Below are 19,663 nucleotides of genomic sequence, written 5' to 3' on the forward strand. Positions count from 1 at the left end.
TTATTATTATTATTAATATTTCTTAGCATATTTAAAAAAAAAACTGGACACTGGCCTCTAAGCCACTAGGGAGCTTTTTTGTCTTTAGATTCCCATGTACATGTACAAGTGTATGTGTGAAGGCAGTTTCACTGAAATCACACAAAGAAGTGGCCATGCCTGTAGATTTTAAGGCAATAAGGGATTCATGATTAATGCATTCTAAATAATAATTTTAAAAAGGACATCTACTCTATCTTATATTAAAGGAACATATTATCCTATATTGTCTGGTTATCAAAGGTAAGGTTGGGCCTTTTTCCTGTCTAATTAGTGTTAACGAGAAAGTAACGAGTATGAGATGGCAGGGTTTTTCCTTCTCAAGAATCATTTGCATAACTGGATTGTACTGATCAGACTGTATTTATTGTATTTATCAAGCCGTGACATTTGTGGTATTTCTGCTAAATTTGTATCACATCAGGATTGGTTGAGATACTGATATGAAACTGTAAGCTTGTATCCTTTTTCGATTAGCTCACAAAGCTGATTTTCCATTAGAATCTTATGTACTGTACTACTTCCTTTGTTTCGGGCCCTGTTCCTGCTCCACCAGTTTGCTTGGACGTTATTGAATCATGCTTCACTGGATTGTACAACATATGTATTGATTTGGCATAGTGAATGTATGTACATTTCTCAGCAGGTGATAGGGATTTCTGGGTCTCTTTAGGTTTCTAATGCTGTTTATTTCAAATTAAACTCTGTCAGTCCTCAACTGTTTCCTGTGGGTAGGTTTTTAGATTGCTGGCCACACAGACTCTTCAGATCTCAGATATCTGTTTGAGGATGGGGTTCTGTACAGCAGGATATGAGGCATAGTGATTTGCTATGCACCCTACAGTATTTAGATTCATCAGTAATATTCGCAAAGGCCAAATGTGGCTGCAGATGCCACATAAAAGCCAAAGAACAAAGCAGAAGGTAATCAAGTGTAATCTGGTGTTACTTGTAAACCTGCAGCCACATCAACCCTTTGAAGGCAAACCCAGTGACTGCAGTTGAGTAAAAGTATAAGTACTTTGACACGCTGAAAAATTGTAGATCTAGGCATATGTATCTGCTCTAACTTACTAGAAACGAGCTACATTTTGAAAGGGGAACCCTCTCAAACATCAAGATTTCCCCCATGTAGTGGTTGGCAACATGACATTAGAGCCAGGTTAAATGGACAAAACACAACTTTATAGTATTATGAATTTACTGTCCAATGATTGTGCAGTATAGTGAAAGACAACACTATGATGGGTCAATTCTGCTATAAAACCATACAGTAGCTCATCAAGATAAAGTATCTAAAGTACCTCATTAGCTAACATGGAAGTAGCGAGGCATGCACAACTCATCTAGGTTAGCTAACCTAATTAATCTGATAATGGTAACCACAGTGCTACATGGATGGCCTAGATTGTAGTCACGAAATTCAAATTTGTCCGTAATAATAAGCACTGCATATTTTAAACACTGAACTTGCTCATCAGTATATTCTATTCTCAAATAACACAAGGAACAGTACACACACACACACACACACACACACACACACACACACACACACACACACACACTGAAATGAAAAGTGGAGATTCTTAAGATTACGGCAGAATAACTGCAAAATCTTTTTATTGCTTATTAAAAAATTTACTTCATCTGTGGTCTTGTAAGTTTTAAGCAGAAAATATCATTTGCTTGTGATTTATGCTTCATTTGCAAGTAACAAGGAAGCTCAAAGCATACACTGGCTAAGCATGGGATAAGCCCTTCACAAATGGACAATACATTAAAGAAGTGTTTTGTGCAGAACATTATTATAATTAGGCATAAAGATATTCAGCAAGAAAGGATGATTGCTATATCATTAAAATGGCAAACAATGTCAATGGGCACCATAGGAACACTATAGGGTGTGCAATGGGCACCACAGAGAGCAATTTGCAGATTTGCCTACATGGAACACTTTGAAGTCCATTGATTGATTTCCAAAATTAGGTAATATGACCTTGGGCAGAAACCTGTGAGGTGACTCGAGAGTCATCTGATGATCAACGCATGCAAGAAGAGATCGTACCTAAAGCACGAAGTTCACATAAAATGCTTGCTGACACACACACTCCTTTCAGTTTGGCATATCTCTTCAACTCGTAAGAACTTTAGGACCTCCAGTATAATAGGACTATCCCATGCTGGGCCTCAATGGTAGAAATGCCTAGCCCCTTTCAGAAAGGTAATAATAACATTATGAGGCCCTTGAGAAATGATATGCGGTGTATTTGGGCTTGCTCCAGTATAGCAAGTCAGGCAAGGCAGGGTTACCAGTTTGGTAAACTAGTCAATACTAATCAAACTAGTGCACAATAGCTAAGGACATACAAGGCCACGGAGTGATTCTTGAACTGCTAGTTAGCTCAGTCCATGCTTCATCCTGAGGGGCCGAACACACAGACACAGATGACCTATCTGGGGTTGTAAAAATGTTCTGTCCATTTGGGATAGCATATCTGCTTGGGAAAGAATTCCCACTAGCAAAAAAATAGCAGTGGGAACTAATGCTTTCCCAGCCATCTTAGAGCAACAGGTAGGACTCTATGGCTTAGATACTGAATTCTGTAAATTCTGTGGGAAGAATGAGTGGTTGAGGCAGAAAGGCATGCAACAGATTTGGCCAATTGCATCCTGTCCCAGCAGGTTGTCTGGCTTTGCTAGGGAGAACCACACTTGGCAATTAGTTGACTTGACAAAAGCAAAAATGTCTACCTGTGCCTTGCCAAACTATTATGTGCAGATGCCACTCTCATGAGACCAGTTCTCCTGGGACATGCTAATCCACTCAGTCAAGGTGCCACAAAGTCAGATACCCATGGTGCTAGAGAGAGGACAGTGTGAACTTTGAGTTGGAATACTTGACTTTGGAAGGCAAATTGAAAATACGAAAATTAAATTCATCTGACAATTTGAACACACAGGCTTTTAAGGACAAGTTCCTTCCTCTTTATCCTATCCTGGGCAGTGGTGGCTTGGTGGTTAAGGCTCTGGGTTACTGATCAGAAGGTGGGGGGTAAAAGCCCCAGCACTGCCAAGCTGCCACTGTTGGGCCCTTGAGCAAGGCCCTTAACCTTCTCTGCTCCAGGGGCGCTGTATCATGGCTGACCCTGTGCTCTGACTCCTCACATTCTGGGGTAAGAAAAAAAATCACTGTATATGTGATATAAGTGATCAATAAAGACTCATTATCATTATCATCCTAGAATCATACTGAAGCTTTCCTTTTCCTGAATGAGAAAATACTTTCGATAGAACCCTCTGACCTGAACTGAGGACTTGACCTTACCGATCATGTCTCTTTCTAAGAGGGATTAAAATTTTTGGGCTAGATATGCAATGTTGTTGGATTCTGATATTGATGAGGGCCAATGGCAGAACAGGAGGTGCAGTATCTCTGTGGCCTTGTTAGTGGTCAGTGGTCAGGATCCACTGACGAGCAGTGAGCAAAGATTTTAGTTGCAAATCACCCTTCTGACAGCCCTTACCCTTCATCGGCGTGCTCCACAGGGCCGCTTAGAATTAGGGAGCGCATGCAAGCTGACAGAGACCAATTTAGAAAAGAAAAGCATGTCCTTGGATGCTTTTTTATGCATCCAAGGACATTATCTCCCTGGGAAAATGCTGAAGAAGGCTGTTCATTGGGCTATAAGGAGGTCTCTGTTAATAGATATGAGTTTCTGTGCTGTCTTAGTTCCAGAGTGAACAATTTCAGATTAATTATGTTTTGCCGCAAGGTTGTCCATAGACATAGCCTAGAACTTGACCTGGAATCTGGGCATTAAAGAATGGCAAATTATTTAGACTTCAGCATTTGTGTCAGATTCGACTATGAATCAAGCATTGTCATTGTCATTGAAACAGCATGTCAATAACGTCACTGCTGCGCAGTCAGTGCAGGGGATGCCTGATTCAAACACGGCCTGTTTGAGATGCCGAGGCAGCAAGCACATAGCTGGTTCCTATCTTCAGCTCCTAGAGCATTCAAATATTGGCTGCATGAATGAATGTCTTCCAGCATGGCTTGTTTAGGCACACATAACTTGTTATGGTTGGGGAAAAGCCATGTGTGCAGCATGGCACAGGAAACCCACTAGACCATGCTGACAACATGTTCAACAGGCCCACTGGTTGGATAGATGGAAGGGGATGTGAATGCTTAGAGGAGAGAGTTGGAAATTATTTTTTCCATTATGTAAAAACAATAAGCATGGGACAATAAGCATGCCTAATAATCTCTCTCTCTCTCTCTCTCTCTCTCTCTCTCTCTCTCTCTCTCTCTCTCTCTCTCTTTCTGTGATCCTGATCCCTCCTGCTCTCTGGGCCTGCCTGATCCATCCTGATGCCCTACTTCTGGTTGGAGTTCTCATCAATTGGAAATCACTCGCTGCTGCTGAAGATGGCCCCACATGGTGCAGCCTAAAGATCATTGAGATTACTGAGGATGGTACCTCTTAAAAACCATAAAGATGGCTTTGCACCTCAATTCATACGATCAGTTATGCTATGATAGCTTTAGGACTGCAATTGCCACAAACAGTTTTACACTCAAGTATTGGACCATGTAGTATTAGCACATTTATAGAAGGGCTTTATTTTCAAATCGCACTATCCGGTATCACCCAGATGAGGATGCGTTCCCTTTTGAGTCTGGTTCCTCAAGTTTTGAGTCTTCTTCCTCATATCGTCTCAAGGAGTTTTTTTGAATGAGCTCAGTGCATGCAAAGAGCTGGACAAACAGCCATGCGGCTGTTTGTGACTCGGAAGGATATTTACAGTCAAACTTAAAGTTTATCAAGTCAAGTCAAGTGGACATTAAAAAAAACACTTTGTTACCCTACTTCAAACACTTGAAAGTGATTTCAGCAATCATTCGGTCAGCACTGCAAACATTACCATGTACATAAGAGAGAATTTGACATTTTTGTTTACATAAGAGGCAAAAAAAACAATGGAGGAGGCAGAATTTGTTGCATTTATTTTGTCTTTGCATTAGGCATATTGCATTCAAACAAGGATATTCCAGTTTAGAATAAATCAATAATAAATAATAAATTAAATAATTTACCTAAATAATTTAGCACAAAACGTTGAGGAATTTTAGCTTCAGTGTTTTCCAACACATTTGTGTTGTTTATTCACTTTCAACCATGATGCTAAATTCCTAAGGACATCTAAACCCAGACATTTTTTATTATAAAAATTTCCATCATTTATTCTTTTATCTAACATTGAAGTATTATTACTACAGCCATATGTCTTGAAACAGGAATTGAATTGACGTTTCAGTTCGTTGGTTTCCTTCATGATGTCTTGACTGACATAATCCATCTTAAGGAGACATTCGAGATATTTGCTGAAGGCACAAGCAGAGTCGGTGATATTGCTTGATATCCCAGTGAGGTTCATTGGTGGACACTTGGGGTTGATTTGTTGTTTCTGAAATTTTGTTGTCACAAATGTAAAACATTTTTTTTCAGATATTCTTTAAAAAAAAAAAGAATAAGATCATATGTCAAAAGAAACTTACATAGGCTTCACTGAGCTTTGATGATACTTCTTTAAGAACAATGAGTGTATTTGGGTGAGAATGAGTTTGCCTCATTAAGCTGCAGCCAAGAAGGATCAAGATATGCATCCAGAGAGTGGATCCTATAAAAAGGAATATTGTGTTGTTGTTATTATGTATGTACACTGTATATGTAACAGAAATGTGAATTTATTACACAGTTAATACAGTAGCTATCCAGAAACAGTAGTTATCCCTTCATGGTTGTTGTGTTGTAATTTGGTAACACCACCAAACCCTAACTACCATTTTATTTAATAATAACTCTAATAATGACTTTGAAATGATTTTAATGAATTCCTTGAAGACTTTAGATCAGTATGTTGTAACATATGTGCCACTGTTCATCATAAAGCCTATAATGAAAGTTTATAATGAAATCAAACACCTGGCATCTTCCAAGTGCCAAGATGGTTGTGAATTACATCACACTGCAGTTTAATTCTCAATTCTCTTTGGTCGGAAAGTGTTCATTTTTTAAAAAAAGCAGCTCTAAATTGACCAGCAGCTCTGACAGTAGTGCTGGCAGCAAGGCAAATAACAGGTTTACATAAATGGCGCTCGTTCTAGTACATGACTACATTATACATTATTACTGACTTACACAAGGTCTAGTATGCTGGATGTTTCATATATATATATATATATATATATATATATATATATATATATATATATATATATATATAAACACTGTAATATATATGTAACACTGATACAACCACTTTCTAAAGAGAAGTGAAGTGAAGGTAAAAACGACTTACCTGCTACGTGCACCATGTTGCAGAGTTGTCTTTGGTGTGTGTTGATACCTTGTCAGTTGTGCTTTCACTATCTTTGTACGTATGTTTCTTATTTATAATCATGTCGGGGGAAATACCTGACGTTGTGTGGATGCGCAGTGCATGTGTAAAATCTGATAAAAAAGAAAGTTTCCTATGTATGTATCATTTATCAGAGCACTGTGATTAGGAAATGGTTTTAATGAGTCAGCGATTATGCAAAGTCTTCAGGACCTTTTTAGGAAGATCCCAACACATCATAAAATCTAGCTAGTCATGGCCATTTTAGAGTGACGTACACTACCGGTCGAGTTTAGACGCACTCATTCTTTATTTCCAATGTTTTACAGCCACATTTTAGAATGATAATAAAGTAATCAAAACTCTGGAATAACACAAATGGAACTATGGGAATTATGTTGTGATAAAATAAATAAATAAATAAAATAATTCAGTATTTTAGCTTCTTCAAAGTTGACCCGCTGTTTGCCTAGAATTTCCAGAAATGTATTCTTGGCGTTTTCTTGACTGATTTCTTGAGGAATCCTCCTGCGATGGTTTTTAAACAGTATTAAAGGAGTTCCCACCTACGCTGGACTCTTATCGGCTGCTTTTCGGAATATTTTGCTCCAAGTCGTACATTTAAAAAAAATATTTATTTGTAAATGAAATATTCGTTTTCTAATGAAAGAAATGAATATGTTGGCACGATTATATTTTTGTCTATAACACCGATTTCACACGTTTAATCATACAACTTCTGATCGAAAGGTTTTTAAGATCATGAGACACATTTCAGTCAAGCGTCTCCAAACTATGGACTGGTAGTGTGTATAGTATTAAATAGATGATTTGGTAGATTTATAGATTCGTTTTAGAATAAAAAATTAAATATTCAACAAAACCAATAGACTTCTATTACTGCTTAGTATATATATAACTCTGTAGGAGATTCAGGACTGTAGGACATACTGCAACACTGAGAATTTGACATTTTGCTGTCTGAGTTCCATATTTTGCCAGAATGTTACTTCCATGGTTGATTTTTAGTACCAGTAATCCATCATGACTTACCACAACAAAGAGCCAATGGGAGCACTATGTGCGTCGCCTGGCAACTATACACAACGCAACACAACACAGAGAAGGTCTTTACTGGGAAGAAGTTGCAGAAGACGTAACCACTATTGAAATGTTATGTGTTTACCATTAAAAAATTGAAGGAAAATACCCATCCATGACTGGCTTTTGCTCATGAGCCTAATGGCCTGTCGCACACTCACATCAGCCATCGACAAGCTCGTTCACAGCATGTGTTTGGAAAGCTTCCCATGTGGCAGAGGGAGCTGGGTGAGTACAGTGGCATGTAGTTAAACACCTGGCATTACCTGGAGAAATATATGGTACATTATTTTTACCGAAAAATGAATGATTTAAAATCACTTTTAAATGTTCAGAAGGATTATAGTTAGGAAAGTCACTCAGAATTCAATGTCTTATCGGGCTGATTGCAAATTTGCTAAGATAAATGTGAAACTTATTATTTCACTTGAAACTAATGATTCCTTTCGGGGGGAGCCTGAAAACTTGCGGTATGAAAATAAACATCATGTGCCATACTCTACAACAATGCATGTTTTCATTACATTGCTAAATGTACTGCTTAAATGATGTGTAATATATTGGTCGATCTCTACATTCTGCCTATACTGCATGTAAAATCCAGTATAGTATACTCATTGATATTTGCACTGTTCATTTAATTATTATTATTTTTTAAATTTCTCTCTTTCTTTCTTTCTTTTTTTTTTTTGATTCTGTGTGAATCAACAAGCGACCACTAAAAACAATTCTCATTCTGAAACCTGTGAGCTATTTACCTATATACTTATTAGCTTAAGCCAAGCTGGTGAGCCAAATGATAATCCAAATTATTTGCATGATTAGAATGGTCAAGAATTATGCATATAGAGTTCTGAAAACAGCGTACGTTCCTTGATTTTACAGCGCAAGCCATCATTAAGAGACTCTGAAGACTTGCGTGATGATGAGAGCACAGGAGCACGGTTCGAGGAGACCGACAATCTCCATGATCTGCTCCGAAGTCCACTATCGCCGTGGCATGAGGAGGCATCATGGAGTCCTCAGGCCTTAGCCTTGAGAGAACTTGCTGTAAAGGCACCAGATGAATTTAATGCCGACTTCATATATTCAACCTTGACAACTCTACGGATTGTTGACCGAGGGGTGAGTCAGGTTTTCGGGATTTTTTTCCCTCCCAAAGGCTATTCAGTGGATTCAGTGGAAACACAAAATAAAAAGATTTAAGCAATGCTCTTCACAACATTGTGCCTTCAAAACCTTCACCTCAATATGAAGACATATATATATATATATATATATATATATATATATATATAAATATATATATATATATATATATATATATATATATATATATATATATAACACAGTCTTACTATGGTATTGTGTGTATTGTGTGTATAATTCCTATTCATAATTACTTATAATACATTTTTTTTATATTTATTGTTTGAATACTTATTTCTGTATTCTGAAATTCTGCCATTTCTATAGTCATAAACAAAATCCTGCATGAACAGTCACACTTCCAAGATGCACATATGAGCAAGCGCACATAATTTCTCTATGTCACACCAAAAAAAATACCCCACCATCAGATATTCTAGTTTATCAGAAACTCTTTATCACAAAGGAATATCACTCACCCAAATAAGGTTAGGAAATGTGCGCAGTGGTACGTCTCAACTGCCTGTAGGTTATTAGTGCCATCTGTCTCTCTGCAAGCAAATAAATAATAAGTGGCAAAAATAGAAATCAGTCAACACTTGAGCAGTCGATCATTTGGGATTCTCCCCACATGGCACTTCTACTTTTACTGATGTTTAATAGTATTGTTTACAATTGCGTCAGTTGGCATCCTCCAGTATGGTCACATTGGGCCCTAAATATTATATATATATAATGATAATGATGACGTATAATAATATATTTCAGTTTGATTTGAGTTTACCCCTACGTGTGAATTAATATATTAACTAACAAACATGTACTACCATGTACTTAAGGTGGTTGCTATTCATGCATGAAATCATGCATAAGACTCACATCGTAGTTAAGGTTAGCTCTTCATTAGTTTGTGATGAGTACATGCCTTAACTTATCATTGATTAATATTTAATTAAGAATTAATTCAGGTGTTACTAAAAGATTTTTCATGTACTGTTATTGTATATAAAGTGTGATCATTCCAGGTAAGGCCTGGAATTAGTACAGGTGTGCCTACCTTCTGATCTCTGTCATAGACCCATAACCACTGAGGTACCACTGTCCTTGCTTTCTTCTGCAAGAGAGCAATTGCAACAAATCTATACAAAGATTCCCTATACAAAGTAACCTGCTATTGTTTATGCATTGTTTGTTTCCAGTTCCTACTTGATTCTCTCTGATTTAGCCATCTTTGGATATTGATTATGGCTTTGTCTATGCTAAGAAAAGAACAACCTAACTACTGTCCCTAGACTTGGCCTTCAAAATTTGAGGAAGTGAACTGGTACAGTACTGCGCAAAAGTCTTAGGCACATGTAAAGAAATGCCGTAGAGCAAAGATGCCTTCAAAAATAATGAAATTATATGTTTCTCCATTAAACAAACATATTACAAAGAGCAGTAAACAATAATAAATGAAACAAAGGCAATATTTGGTTTGACGACCATTTGCTTAAAAAAATGTATTAGTAGTGTCAGGTACAATTAGTGTAGTTTAGAATGTAGAAATTAGCTAGTGAGTTTTACTGAGCATCTTGTAGAACCAGCCACGGTTCTTCTGGAGACTTTTACTGTCGCACTTGCTTCTTATTTTTGCAGCAAAACTCAGCAGCGTTCATTATGTTTTTTGTCTGAAAAGTGTCTCTTAGGTAATACGCTGCTTTCTTTACTGACATACAAACATTTTTCTGTAACATTTAATGCTCTGCAAGAAAAGTAATGTTTGGAAATCGAACATGTTTTTGTAGTGATTCGATAATGTTGATGTAATAACATAAAAAAATCTATAACAAAGTTAGTACTAAAATAAATAAGATGCCTATCATTTTTGCATAGTACATAGGATGCAGTGTACTTGCATGACCTACATCATAAACTGACTATGTAGAACAATAGCTGGAACTCATCTATCTAAGTGACATCTAACTTTACCTGCTAAGACCCGATTTCATGGTAGGTGCATGTTCTTCTTGTAACATGTTGGATTCAGTGTTATATTAAAATTTTTAATTCAAAATTTAATAAGGTGGAAATAATAGAGAACCACCAAGGGAAACTCCGACGCTTACCCACACAGAATAAATGACATTTTCTATTGCTAATTGTACTAATCATGTCTGCACGTCATATTTCCTGTGCCTTAAAATCTGATTTCAAGATCATCATTTGGCCAATTTTGCAGATTTTATCAGTTAGGCTGATTGTGTACCAGGTTACAATATATGAATAAACCTGTGTGGGTGGTTTTTAGTGAGGGGTCAATGATTTAACATGCAACATTTGTCGTTTTATTGTTACTTTATTTTGACATATACAATATAATTTAAACTTTCCTCTTAAATGGGACAGTATTATAATTCATTTTTAATTGAAACCTATCATTTTCATTTCGATTTGAATATGTTCATAGCAAAAGCACACTTAATTGGGATTTATTTTTTGTTTGTTGCTGAAACATTTTATTTATTAAGTATTTTTTTCTATTTTTTTATTGTTGTAGGTTTCGGTCATCGATGAGGGATTGTTGATGTTCACTTGTCTGGAGGAGCTCATATTAACTGTTAACAACATCACTGAGGTTCCTTTAAAGAACCTTCCAAAGACACTTAAGGTGAGGAACCATTGTACTTCGGTCCTTCAAGGGACATATATAGTTGCAATCAAAGTTATTCAACCCCCATAGCAAAATCAGGTTTATTGTCAAAATGTACAGACTTTCAGCTGTTTGCAATGAACAAATCAAACAAAAGCAACTGAAATAGTTCAAAACAATGAATGTTTAAGTGGTTTCCCCAAATTCAACTGAAAATGCAACTTATAATGACTTTTCCAGTTTCTAAATTATTCAACCCCCTGAATAGAATCCCTCACAACAGCACAAATATGCAAAACAGGTGTTGTCTCAATCACACCTGATTCAACTAATCAAGGGCTTCATTAGTGGCACCAGGTGTACCTGAGCTGGAACGCATGAAATACCTGAACTGGCTAGGGGCAGAAAATTTATTAAATACCTGGACAGGGCAGAAAAAGGAAGCTTTCACCGGCTACAAGCAGATTTCTGAGACGGCAAGTTGTGAAAAATACTCGAGTGACTGCAAAAGACCTGCAGCAAGACTTGGTGGCAGCAGGCACTGACATTTCAGTGAACACAGTATGGCACGTACTAAACACAGAAGGTTTCCATGCCAGAACTCCAAGACGTACACCGCTACTGACCCAAAAACACAAGAAAATTCAGCTCAAAATCATATAAATAAACCACAGAAGTTTGGGATTCTGTTCTGTGGAGCGATGAAACAAAACTGGAACTTTTCAGCACGATGGATCAGCGGTATGTCTGGAGGAAGAAGAATGAAGAACACTCTGTCCACAGTCAAGCATGGTGGAGGCTCAATGCTGCTCTGGGGCTGTTTTGCATCCTCTGGCACTGAAAACCTGCAGCGTGTGGAAGGTGAGATGGATTCACTGAAGTATCAGGAAATCCTAGGAGAAAACATCATGCCATCTGTGAGGAAGCTGAAGCTTGGGCATCATCGGACCTTCCAACCGGACAATGATCCCAAGCATACCTCAAATTCCACCAAGGCTTGGATGCAGAAGAAGTCCTGGAAGATTCTACAGGGGCATCACAGTCACCTGACTTGAACCCCATAGAAAATGTCTGGTGGGATTTGAAGAAGGAGGTTGCAGCACGCAAACCCAAGAATATTACTGAACTGGAGGCCATTGCTCAGAATGAGCCAAGATTCCTCAGGAGCACTGACAGAAGCTATGCATCTCATTTGCATCAGGTCATAACAGCAAAAGGGTGCTCCATTAAGTACTAAATATGCTTGCCATGAAATGGGTTGAATAATTTTGAGACTGGAGAAATCATTATAAGTTGCATTTTCAGTTGAATTTGGGGAAACCACTTGATTTGCATTTGGGGTTGAATAATTTTGATTGCAACTGTATACCTATCTGATATCTTCTGCCTCCATAAATCTCCATACATTCAATCATTCCATTTAGAATGCTTTAATCATTAAAGGAGGCAGTTTTTAGAGATGACTGGACAAGCTGTTTTTTAATGGCTCACTCTATTAGTCAGAATCCTACGTATGGTTGCTGTCGGAGTAGTGCTTGACGTCATGCATTGTACATGTAGTCCTATATGAAGCATTTGGGGGTTTTTTTTCTGCTGGTGTGTTTGTTTTTTTTTTAAACAAATGGTGTGATTTTTCACACTAACTGTTGTTACCCAGATGAGGGCAGGTTCCCTTCTGAGTCGGGTTCCTCTCAAGGTTTCTTCCTCTAAAAAACATCTTAAGGAGTTTTTCTATGCCACCGTCGCCACTCAGTGGCTTGCTCAGTTGGGATAAATTCGCACCTTTAATATCTGTATACCGTGTTGATATTTCTGTAAAGCTGCTTTGAGACAATGTCTATTGTAAAAAGTGCTATACAAATAAAATTGAATTGAATTGAATTGAATTGATTATGAACATGTGCCATGAGCTGTTGTAGTGATTGTAGTTTTAGCATGACCGCTCAGTTCCTCATTACTTTCTGGTGGATACGATAATAACTGTCCAAGGACATGGTCTCACTGTGAAGTCTTGTCTCTCGCTTGTAAGTTTTCTTGTATTTGACTTTGTGCTTGATGTTTTATTAATATGGTGATTGATTTTGGACCTTGTTTTTGGGTTGTATTTTGGAGTGTGTGTTTGTTTATTAAAACTTCCATGGATACATGGATCCTCGTCCCATGTCTGAGTCTGCCATTTTACAGCATGATTAATAATCAGGTGAATGTGACCATGTATGGGTCATGCGACAGGTATTTCATTAATTTTCAGTAATAACTCATTATGAGCATGTATCCCAACTCTAAAAACAGCCCTCAATTCATTGTGCCAATAAGACTTCATATATTTATTTTATTTGCCTATTTATTAAAATCTGTTGTAAAGGGTTACCACATGCTTTCAGTGATACAGTACAATTACATTGTAATAATGTTGCCGAAACCTGAATGAGAATCATAAATGTGTGCTTCTATGCAGTGATGTGAATGATATGAATGATCATTTTGTTTGATCCATTTAAAGGTTCTTGAACTTTATGGCAATCAGATTTCTAGTCTCAAGAGTCTGAGGACAGACCTCCCTCCTCATCTCCTACATTTAGGTCTTGGTAACAACTGGCTTGGCTCTCCTGAAGACCTCCAATATTTTACTGCCAATCTTTGGTAAGGGCTTGACCACATAAATTGTGTTGCCACATCTCTGTTTTTTTTTTTTTTTTTTTTTTTTACCAAACAAGTGCACATGATACATTTAATTTTACATTTACATTTACATTCATTTGAGTAACCCCATTTGTTCTCTCCAACTGTAGGCCCCAGCTTATGTCTCTCGATCTGAGTTGGTCTGGGTATACAGGACAGTATCCTCTTGTGGATACCCTCTCTAGATTGCCTCGCCTACGGAGTTTAGCTCTAGAGGGCAACCCTCTAACCCTGACTACCTTGTATCCGGGCTTTACACTGGACAGCTTAGTTCACTTGCTCCACCTAGACGGAAATAAAGTAACACCAGATGACCGGCATCGCTTCAGTGGCCTTGCCCAACTTAGAGGTACTGTAATATTATTATATTTTGCCAGTAAACCTGTAAGAAACATATGTATTAAAGTTATGTTTGGCAAATGTAGGTTCAAATATTAAGTATGTGTCATGTCACAGCAAACCAGTGACTACATTTCTACATTGCTGAGCTCCAGCCAGAGGTCAACGTGGTGACCTCAGAGCTCCAGGTTGAGACCCACGAGGAGGTCTCGCATGCTGAGCTCCAGCCAGAGGTCAACGTGGTGACCTCAGAACTCCAGGTTGAGACCCATGAGGAGGTCTCGCATGCTGAGCTCCAGCCAGAGGTCAATGTGGTGACCTCAGAACCAGAGCTCGAACCTGAGACCCATGATGTGGTCTCACAGGCTGAGCTCCAACCAGAGGTCAACGTGGCGACCTCAGAGCTCCAGCCAGAGATTCACGAGGAGGTCTCACACGCTGAGCACCAGCCAGAGGTCAACGTGGTGACCTCAGAGCTCCAGCCAGAGGTCAACGTGATGATCTCAGAGCTTCAGCCAGAGGTCAACATGATAACCCCAACCCCAGAGATTCAGCCTGAGACCCATGAGGGGGTCTCAGCTCCAGAACTCCAGCATAAGGTCAAGTTCCTGTTAGAGGACAATGAGGTGACCTCCCAAGTTATATTCATGTCCCAGGGTGAAGAGACAGCCAACTCAAGCTCTGCTCAAGCCAAGTTCCTGACCCAGGTTGAAGAGACTACCAACCCAGGCCCTGCTCATGCCAAGATCCTGTCCCAGGTCGGTCCTGAAGTCAGTAACAACCAGGTTCTGCTCATGCCTGAAGCTGAGTTCACGTACAACCAAGCTCTGATCACACCGGAATCTGCTGATACAGACAACCAGGTTCTGCTCACGCTTGACACCGACGACACCGACGACCAAGCTCTGCTCACATCTGAGTCTACTGACACGGACGACCAAGCTCCCCTCACGACCAAGTCTGCTGACATGGACGACCAAGTTCCCGTCATGACTCAGTCTGTTGACATGGATAACCAAGTTCTGCTCACAACCGAGTCTGTTGACACAGACAACCAAGCTCTGCTCACGTCCAAGTCTGCTGACATGACCAACCAAGTTATGCTCATGCCAGAGTCTGTAGATATGACCAACCAAGTCCTGCTCATGCCCGAATCTGCTGACATGGACAACTAGGTTCTACTCACACCTGAGCCTGCTGACACGGATAACCAAGCTCTGCTCACGCCCGAGTCTGTTGACACAGCCAACCAAGTTCAGCCTGCACAGTCCATTGAGGACGTTGCTCTGCTTACCTGTTCCGCTGAGGACATCGCTCTGCTTTCCTGTACCGCTGAGGACGCAGCTCTGCCCTCTTCCTCCACTGAGGACGCCACTCCGTCTCTTAGTTCATGTGAAGACATTTTGCCCATAGGGCCAGGACCTCCAGGGGAGGGAGTGTATTTTGTCACTTTGGGAGAAGCGGGGTGGGGGTGAGGGGTGGGTTTGGGTTCTCTCATGTCACAGCAAACCAGTGACTACATTTCCCACCCTGCACAGTGGCCTACAAATGGACTACACCTCCCACACATACATATTCACCTTCTTCGGAATACTAAGCACACACACCTGTTTCCAATCTCACACATACTCACACCACAGTATATAAGAGACTGCTCAAACACTATGACTTTGCATAGTATTGAGTTTAACTCACTTGCCAAGCGGTTGTCCTTTGTTCTCTTTTCGTTTCATGATCTCTGACCTCGTTTTATTTTCTCGACTCTGATTATTGCTTCATCCTATTTATGCCTGTTTGCCGATCGCCTGAACTTTTTGCATGTTTTTGGACCATGTGTTGGATTACTGATTTGTAATTTGAGTATCGTGACAGTATGGCAGATATTAGAATACAATGATTTGATTTATGATTTTCAGTTAACTGAAGGTCACTTTTCCTTTAAATAGTTCAATTAGACTCAAACCAATTTAATATGCTTCTTTAATGGTAAGTACAACTTGTGTGCCACAAGTATATACATACACACACACACACACACACACACACACACACACACACACACACACACACACATATATGATTTGTACACACACATATATGATATGTGTATGTATGTATGTATGTATGTATATACAGTATCTCACAAAAGTGAGTACACCCCTAAGTGAAAATGTCCAAATTGGGCCCAATTAGCCATTTTCCCTCCCTGGTGTCATGTGACTTGTTAGTGTTACAAGGTCTCAGGTGTGAATAGGGAGCAGGTGTGTTAAATTTGGTGTCATTGCTCTCACACTCCCTCATACTGCTCACTGGAAGTTCAACATGGCACCTCATGGCAAAGAACTCTCTGAGCATCTGAAAAAAAGAATTGTTGCTCTACATAAAGATGGCCTAGGCTATAAGAAGATTGCCAAGACCCTGACACTGAGCTGCAGCACGGTGGCCAAGACCATACAGTGGTTTAACAGGGCAGGTTCCACTCAGAACAGGCCTCGCCATGGTCCACCAAAGAAGTTGAGTGCACGCGCTCAGCGTCATATCGAGACGTTGGAAATAGACGTATCAGTGCTGCCAGCATTGCTGCAGAGGTTGAAGGGGTGGGGGTCAGCCTGTCGGTGCTCAGACCATACGCTGCACACTGCATCAAATTGGTCTGCATGACTGTCGTCCCAGTCCCATCTAAAGATGATGCACAAGATAGCCCTCAAACAGTTTGCTGAAGACAAGCAGACTAAGGACATTGATTACTGGAACCATGTCCTGTGGTCTGATGAGACCAAGATAAACTTATTTGGTTCAGATGGTGTCAAGCGTGTGTGGCGGCAACCAGGTGAGGAGTACAAAGACAAGTGTGTCTTGCCTACAGTCAAGCATTGTTGTGGGAGTGTCTTGGTCTGGGGCTGCGTGAGTGCTGCCGGCACTGGGGAGCTACAGTTCATTGAGGGAATCATGAATGCCAACATGTACTGTTACATACTGAAGCAGAGCATGATCCCCTCCCTTCGGAGACTGGGCCACAGGGCAGTATTCCAGCATGATAATGACCCCAAACACACCTCCAGGATGACCACTGCCTTGCTAAAGAAGCTGAGGGTGAAGGTGATGGAATGGCCAAGCATGTCTCCAGACCTAAACCCTATTGAGCATCTGTGGGGCATCCTCAAAGGGAAGGTAGAGGAGCACAAGGTCTCTAACATCCACTAGTTCTGTGATGTCATCATGGAGTGGAAGAGGACTCCAGTGGCAACCTGTGAAGCTCTGGTGAACTCCATGTCCAAGAGGGTTAAGGCAGTGCTGGAAAATAATGGTGGCCACACAAAATATTGACACTTTGGGCCCAGTTTGGACATTTTCACTTTGGGGTTAGACATTAATGGCTGTGTGTTGAGTTATTTTGAGGGGACCGCAAATTTACACTGTTATACAAGCTGTACACTCACTACTTTACATTGAAGAAATGACACTTTGCTACAGTGTTGTCACATTAAAAGATATAATCAAATATTTACAAAAATGTGAGGGGTGTACTCCCTTTTGTAAGATACTGTATATAATGGTATATCCCAAGCAGTCAGTGGATCCTATGTATCTCCTCAATGAGAAGAGCATAGTCAAAACAGCTTGAAAAATGTTCCAGCATTATACTTTTAATTTCATTATAAGAGCCTCATATAAGAGAGTCTGTCTGCTAAATATAAAAATATCTCTACATATAAATCCAAGACAAGATCTTTTTTAAAGCCTGAAACTAGATACTGGTGTAATATCACTTAGATATTATACATAATCTATTTAAAATGTAGGTTTCAAATGTGTCATTTATTTAAATCTGTAGTACTGAACTTTTGCCTCATCTCTGTTTGAAACATAAAACTGCAAGTTACTTAAAAAAGTATTATAATAAAGTTTATTTTTTTATGTGTTGTACATTGGCACTGCTCCTCTGTATGGATGAATCTTATGGTTTAAGGTAGTGTTTGGATTGTATATTAGCTCCAATACTTGACAACAGACGTGGCAGCAGATATGGTTTTCTTGGAGTAGAGGTGAATTGCTTTCTAGCTAGCAGAAAATAAGTGCAAGTTACCACACTGTTCATAGCAAAAAACAAAAAAACTAACAACATAGGCAGCTCTATACCTAGCTGAATCAAATGAACAAGTGTGATAATGTTAGCTAGCTACCTATTGAGCCACTGAAACGTCATTACCTGTTCAGCAGAAAAAAAAGCCATCTCTGCGTCAGTCTTCAATCCCTTCAGATTTCTGAGTTTTCTCCACCTGTCAAAAGTGCATGAGTATGTGTGTGCATGGTGCTCTGTGATGTCCCAATCAGTTTGTATTCCAGTTTCGAATAGACTCTGGATCCACTGCCACCGTGAAAATGAAAAAGTGGTTACTGATGTTGATGCTGTTGATAATGGAGATATTGATTATACTTTGGTGTACATTTTTGCATTTCAAGCATCGATCTCTGAGGAAGCGGCGGTCACCGTGTGTGTTAAGAAGATGAACGGTGTTCCTAACCCCACTTTGTTGTTGGATGATGATGCAGTTGAGTTCCCCCTGATCAGCTACAGCTATTCAGTCTCTTATGAATTTCTTGATGAAGCTCAATCCCAGAAAAGTGTAAGTAAACTTTCCTTACAAGTTTACTTTTAGCGATAATTTGAGCCTTTAGTGCTATATTCAGAGTTGAGTTACATACATGTAGTGTACATGTAATACTGAATTTTGTGCCCATCTGTATTCAGACTTCAGAGATAATTACATACTTAAGGATTATTGAGACGTTATACGAGTTAAATGTGCAGGGTCAGAGGTGTGATATTGACTCAAGAATGGTGCAGCGTCCAGCACCACTGTAATGACAATATGTCATACTGAAATTCATGTTTTGGGCTGTACTATGACCTCGACTTAATTTCTCATGGCCTCATTGAGTTGTATGCTCGAGTGAATGTCAGCATGCTACTGTATATAAAATAATAAAATCCAAAATAACAGGATATGCTAGATAAAGTGCTATTTTATAAGCTGACGAATAATAAGGATGGAAGCCATTTTGTTAAATGAAGCCAAATATGCAGTGATTATTGTGATCATTACAAGGACTATTCATGCCGTAATATACTGGTTGTCAGGTAAACAGGCGAGAACACAAGTGGAGGTTGACAGATTTTTAATAAAAGTGACAATCAAAACAAAGACAAGATTCAAGAACAGGGTTCAGGTGCAGGGAAAGGTCAGGTGACCTTCAACATACATCATGAACTAGGTCAGAGAAAAGCCTCGACAAAAGTCAAGGAAA

The 19,663-nt window shown here is 39.3% G+C and overlaps 1 protein-coding gene and 1 long non-coding RNA gene across 2 annotated transcripts in view; one reads left to right on the forward strand and one right to left on the reverse strand.

Annotated features, from left to right (window-relative positions):
* Window positions 1-4,962: 4,962 nt before the first annotated feature.
* Window positions 4,963-6,634, reverse strand: LOC108255461 (uncharacterized). The gene is made up of 3 exons (XR_001810098.3): window positions 6,412-6,634; window positions 5,609-5,730; window positions 4,963-5,517 (listed from the first exon to the last, which is right to left on the reverse strand). It is a non-coding gene; the product is annotated as an uncharacterized LOC108255461 (long non-coding RNA).
* A 943-nt stretch (window positions 6,635-7,577) lies between these two features.
* The window catches only part of LOC108255407 (leucine-rich repeat-containing protein 43), a 29,027-nt gene continuing 16,941 nt past the window's right edge, over window positions 7,578-19,663 (forward strand). The window contains exons 1-6 of the mRNA XM_017451346.3: window positions 7,578-7,779; window positions 8,437-8,676; window positions 11,240-11,350; window positions 13,836-13,975; window positions 14,125-14,363; window positions 18,818-18,981. Of these exons, the coding sequence (XP_017306835.1) occupies window positions 7,684-7,779; window positions 8,437-8,676; window positions 11,240-11,350; window positions 13,836-13,975; window positions 14,125-14,363; window positions 18,818-18,981 (990 nt within the window). The 5' untranslated portion in view covers window positions 7,578-7,683. The remainder of the gene's footprint in view (window positions 7,780-8,436; window positions 8,677-11,239; window positions 11,351-13,835; window positions 13,976-14,124; window positions 14,364-18,817; window positions 18,982-19,663) is intronic.

This window comes from Ictalurus punctatus, chromosome 22 (assembly GCF_001660625.3).
Source record: "Ictalurus punctatus breed USDA103 chromosome 22, Coco_2.0, whole genome shotgun sequence".
Classification (NCBI taxonomy): Eukaryota; Metazoa; Chordata; class Actinopteri; order Siluriformes; family Ictaluridae; genus Ictalurus; species Ictalurus punctatus.